The 6,000-nt window shown below is 41.2% G+C and overlaps 1 protein-coding gene across 1 annotated transcript in view; it reads left to right on the top strand.

The window, feature by feature from the left end:
• The first annotated feature begins 1,174 nt into the window (after nucleotides 1-1,174).
• The window catches only part of ANKRD13C (ankyrin repeat domain 13C), a 92,304-nt gene continuing 87,478 nt past the window's right edge, over nucleotides 1,175-6,000 (top strand). Inside the window, exon 1 of the mRNA XM_032870091.1 lies at nucleotides 1,175-1,946. Within this exon, the coding sequence (XP_032725982.1) occupies nucleotides 1,502-1,946 (445 nt within the window). The 5' untranslated portion in view covers nucleotides 1,175-1,501. The remainder of the gene's footprint in view (nucleotides 1,947-6,000) is intronic.

The raw sequence follows: 6,000 nt of genomic DNA, 5'->3' as shown, positions 1-6,000 counted from the left end.
ACCCTCACTCCCCACAAAAGGAGGAGGAGAAGAAGAAGGAGAAGGAGAAGGCGGAGAAGGAAGAAGAAGAAGAAGAAGAAGAAGAAGAAGAAGAAGAAGAAGAAGAAGTAGTAGTAGTAGTAGTAGTAGTAGTAGTAGTAGTAGTAGTAAGGGCAGAAATAGTTCGATTTGAATAGATTTGAAAAAGGAGATGGGAAGTGAAAACCTGAGTGGCGGGGAAGGATGAAGAGAGGACAGTTCCCACAAGTTATTTGTTTATTTGCAGGGGAATGGAGGTGACAATAAAGTTTAAGAAGCGATTTGAGAGAAGCTACTGTTAGTGTAAATGGGACTTTGGAGAGATAAGTGGGTGAAGGCACACCTCTAGGATACTTCACTAACCCTCCTCCCTTCTAGCTCCCCACAGCTTTAGTTATTTGGTTGAGATTTTAGGGATTTTAGATTTAGGCTTCTTTAGAATTTGACAATGGGTGGAATTTGGCCAGGAACTAGCCCAGTGACATCCCAGTCACACAATTATTATATGCCATTCTTTAGCGTCCATTCCCTTACCTGAAACTCTGACACCCACTTGAAATTCATTTCTCTAAAATTTGAGTGACCTCCCTTCTTTCCGTTTGCTGAATAGCCTGTTTTCCAAGGTCAGCCCCTAAACTACGGTGACTTTTAGGACTAAAATTTGTCTTTTTTTTTTTTTTTTTTTGGTGCAATCCAGCTCCCCATATTCGTCGCGCAGTGAACTACTGTACCCAACTGTTTGTCTTTCCTCCTCCGCTGAGCTCTTTGGAGCCAGGAATGGCGTTTTAAAAATTTACTAGCTCAGTATACGGCACAAAGTAGATGCTTAGTAAATGTTTATTGAACGAGTGTCTTGTGCATCATCTCACTGACATCATATCCTGTGTGCAGTTGCGTCAGTTTGCATTACTCTGCGGGAGGCCCAGAGGTCCAAGGGTTTAAGTCATCGTTTATAACGTGTATCGAGTATCTCAAACAAAGGTTAAAAGTCTCAGACTGCACCGAAGAAACGCGACCACGGCGAGCGGTCGGGTTCTCAGCTTGGGGCGGAAACACGCTGCCTGGGAGGCTCCGGCGCTGGGCTCTTCTACGCGAGTGGAAGGTGCAAGGGAGGGAGAGAGCACCTCACTTATCGCGGTGTTTCCTCCCTCCTCCCGAGGGAGCTCTCGCGAGAGAAGTCGGGGTAAGATGGCCGTGCCCTGTTTTTCGGTGTGAGGCAGGCGGCTGCGGCAGCGGGGACGGGGATCCTGGTGTCGTGGGCACCTGAGCTCTAGCTCCCCCCAGCGAGCGCGTGTCCCTTAGTGCCTAGGCGAGAGCCGGCTTTTCCTCCAGGAGATGCGTTTGTCCCAGGCTCGGGGGAGCGCTGAGAGTACATGCTGCGCTGGAGGCGCCTGGCCACCGCTCTAATAGCCTTGCGCCGCCGCAGCGCTACCTCTGTCGCGGGCGGTGAGCCTCCCGGATACCCTCTCTGCCCCTGGCGGCGATGACCGGGGAGAAGATCCGCTCACTGCGGAGAGATCACAAGCCCAGCAAAGAAGACGGGGACCTGCTGGAGCCCGGGGATGAGGAAGCGGCGGCTACCCTCGGCGGCACCTTCACGGGAGGCAGGATTGGGACAGGCGGCAGGGGCAAGGGCAGCAAAGCCTGTCATAAGATCTTCAGTAACCATCACCACCGGCTTCAGCTGAAGACAGCTCCGGCCTCCTCCAATCCCCCTGGCGTCCCGGCCCTGCCGCTGCACAGTTCTTCCGTGACTACCACCACCCAGTCCCCGGCTCTTCTAGCGGGCACCAACCCCATTGCTGTCGTCGCAGATGGAGGCAGTTGCCCCGCACACTACCCGGTACACGAGTGCGTCTTCAAGGGGGATGTGAGGAGACTGTCGTCTCTCATCCGCACGCACAATATCGGACAGAAAGATAATCACGGTGAGGAGTGCTCGTCCCTCTCCACCTTTCCCTTCCCGAACCCAGGGTGTTCCTCCCCAGGCCAAAGGAATTCTAGGCTTCTCTCCAACGATCTTTCTTTCCTCTCCTTTGCCCATCACCCGGGCCAAATGCCTGTAAATCATGACCGTTTCAGTAATAGCATGCCAGTGGTCAGGGGATTGGTTCTTGTGGGTGCAAAGGAATGTTTCCTCTTTGCCCACTTAAGAGTTTCCTTTCAGAAGCTGTTTTGTTTATCTTTGAGACAGGCCTTCAATGTATTGGTTTTTGACAAATTTTAAATAGTCTCTTATCCAACCTGCCCTTCTTCCTTTGTTTGTGGAACTGTTTCTTTTCTTTCTCTCCTCCTCTCCCACCTTGGGATTTCGAATTTTGAACGTGTAAATGGCCCACCTCCCTTCATTACTCAGGTACAGATCCAACTTGACTGCAACTGGTTGTTGTGATTTCTACCTGCCATCAGGTTCTGTGTTTCTATTTCTCTGCTTTCATGAAACTTAGTTTAATACAAAGTGTCTACACTTTGCATTTAAGATAGAATGTAGAATGCCTTGGTTTCTGAAAGCCCCACAGTAGAAATTTGTTGGCATTTGGTACCTAGAGCAAGTAAAAAGTGGCTAGAGCAGCCAAAATTTTTTGGAGTAGAGTTTTGAGTGTTTTGTTTGTTTTATGTAATTGCTAACAATAATGTTTTATCTTGACTGTGACTAAAAATAGTACTATGATTTTTCATAGTAACTTCATCATAGCCTATATGACAAAATAGAGTATCATTTATTATTCAAGGACTGTATTTCTATTTTCTACCTTAACTCATTAGCTGATTTTTTTGGTTTCTTTTGTTTTAAAAACATTATATGATTGAGTTGATTTATAAGCAACAGTACATTTATTAATGAAAATGAAACACTGATATTTTCAACATTTAATAAGCCATTTTAAATTGGGTAGTTGACAAATATTGTTGCTAGCTCTGCTTTTAACTGAACATGACTGTTGTATACATTCAATTAGAACACACTCAACTCTGCTCAAAATAATGTAACACATTAATGAAATGCTTGCCTGAGGAATAAACTCCCTTAATTCCATCGGACGCCAGGCTTCTTATATAAAATTAGGGCAAAAATTGAGATTAAAAAAAAGAATAAGATTTTTCTTAGTGGTTTTATAATTCTCTAAAAACTGCACTTGTATCTGAATTTACAATATTGTAATATTGCTGTCATTTATCATAATTCAGATCCACAAAAAAGTACTTGAAAGCTGCACCCAGTTTTTCATTCCTACACTTATTTAATCATTTTACTATTGTTACAACTAGCATAATAATTGTTTGTTGATGGTAATTATATCCTAACACTTTGGGAAACATATTGTATTAGAAGATGTGTTGTAGTTTCAGGTTATTCATCATTTATTAGGGAGTTTGAAGAGTTGGCCTTCGTAGTAGGTGTATATTTATGTGTGTGTGTGTGTGTGTGTGTGTGTGTGTATATATATATATATATATATATATATATATATTTTCCCCATGGGGCCTTGAAATATCTGTGAAAGTAGATGAAAGTTTCTTCTTGAGAATTAATTTCCTTTGAAAGAAGAGCTAGATGAATATGACTGACAAGTACGATAGGATAGTATTTTACAATTGATCCTCCTGGTTAATCACAGAAGGTACTGAATTACAGGATTATTGAGCTTCCATATTCTGTAATTCAACGTTAAGTAGTTGGTCTGTTAAAATACCAATTCTGTTCATAGTAACTAGAATCCTAAATCTCTTAAACTCTTGTCCTTCATCCCCTCAACTTCACTTTTTAAATTGCCTTGATATACCAAATGTTTGTATGGTACTTGTATTTTTGGTGTTTCTGATGATTGTAACCAGTGGTTCACATACCTCTGGAAAGTGTAATTGTTTTTTCCCCTGAAATATATATTTTCATCTCTTGCTGTGAAGTCTCCTAGGGAGAGTAGCTTATATTTAATATGCTACTTCTTTAGTCCCTTTTCTTGGTAGCTGCATAATTTCCCCATTACATTACTTTTATTCCTGATATTTTTACTAACCTGGATACTTTACTTAGATTTTAAGGATATTTTTTCCTTCACATTACAGAAGATAAATGTCTTTAAAAGATAAATTTTAAGTCACCAAACAAATATAAGCTATATATTTTATTTGGATTGTTATAACATGATAAGTGCATAGCAGATTCATATACTCATATAGGTACATAGCAAAACCATACAGTCATACTGCATCATACCACGAGGTTAGTTTTATATTCACCAGAGATTCCTTCTATAATGTGTTGATGATGATTATCATCATCATAAGCACAATTTACTGAGAATGTCAGCACTATGCCAAATGTTATCTACATTATCACATTTAATTCTCACAATAGCCTTGCAAAGCAGATTGTTTTATCCTTATTTTAAAGGTGAGGAAAGTGAAACCTAGAGATGCAGGGAAACTTTGTTAAAGTTGCGTATTTGGTATAAATTGCAAAGCTGGGAACTGAACTAATAGCTGGAACTCAAGTCCGTGGTCAACCCCTGCAAATATGTCTATTAATTAGGACACACTGTCCTGCACAGAAGTAAATTCTAATAATGTGTAATGTGGTAATTTACAACAAAGTTCTTTAATATATATTTTCTCATTTAGTCTTTATAGTATCCTTTTTTTTTTTTTTTTAAAGATTGAATTTATTTATTTACAAGCAGGGGGAGCCGCAGACAGAGAGAGGGTGGAGCAGGGAGCCTGATATGGGGCTCTATCCCAGGACACTGGAATCATGTCCTGAACCAAAGGCAGACTTTTAACAGACTGAACCACCCAGGCGCCCCGTTATAATAGTCTTATGGAGGGACGCCTGGGTGGCTCAGTCATTGGACATCTGCCTCGGCTCAGGTCATGATCCCAGGGTTCTGGGATCGAGCCCCACGTCTGGCACTGTTCAGCAGGACCTGCTTCTCCCTCTCCCTGCTTGTACTCTCTCTCTCTCTCTCTCTCTGTGTGTGTCAAATAAATAAAATCTTTAAAAAAAAAATAGCCTTATGGAGAGTTTTTTGCCATTGGACAACTTTCAGAGTTTTTCTGTAGAGCCCAAATCTCTCACACTTCTTTGTTCTGTTTCTTTTTTATGTAATGGCACAAATAAATGGGCTCCTTCATCCACATGATAGCCCTTAGGTATCTGACAAAAGCTGTCACATTTTTTTTTTTTTTAAAGATTTTATTTATTTATTTGTCAGAGAGAGAGCACAAGCAGGCAAAATGGCAGGCAGAGGCAGAGTGAGAAGCAGGCTCCCCTCTGAGCCCGGAGCCCTATGCCAGACTTGATCCCAGGACTCTGGGATTAAGACCTGAGCTGAAGGCAGCAGCTTAATTGACTGAGCCACCCAGGCATCCCAGCTATCACATTCTTATCTTTCGGTTAAACATTCCTGACTTCTGTGTCCATTCCTATTAACAGCATGGTTTTTAAAGTCCTTACATGGCCCCTGAAATAGTGAATACTATATAATCATGTTAAGTAAGTAAATGAAAATCCTATTCATCTTCTTTTTAATGAAACTCAGTTTATCAATTCTTCCCTTTGAGGATGGTGCTCAAGACTAACCTTACAAGTAAAGACAAAAAAGGAGACCCTATTGCTCTAAGCAATATATGTTTAGTAATGTGTACTACTAAAAAGCACACATTAAAACATACAGTGCAAGAGTATGTTAATTTTTTAATTCTGCTTTTTCTCAAGTGATTAACTATGTCTCCATTCTATCTCTTCTTGCAGGTTTTTTTTTAGCTGAAAACAGGTCTTTATGTTTATTAAATTTTATCGTTAGTTTTGATCCTCTATTCTATCTAGCTGGAAAGCTTATTGAACCTTTATTTGGTCACTGCTTAGCTCACTATTCATTAGCTCTTTGAGTTTCCAGTGATCTCTGATTTGATAAACTTTTTTTGGAGTGCGTATGTAATGTGTATTTACAAATTACTGACTTGAATAGGAGCAGGGATCCA

Source organism: Lontra canadensis, unplaced genomic scaffold (assembly GCF_010015895.1).
Source record: "Lontra canadensis isolate GAN:19392208 unplaced genomic scaffold, GSC_riverotter_1.0 scaffold40, whole genome shotgun sequence".
NCBI lineage: Eukaryota > Metazoa > Chordata > Mammalia > Carnivora > Mustelidae > Lontra > Lontra canadensis.
This window is presented reverse-complemented; position numbering and strand designations above follow the sequence as displayed.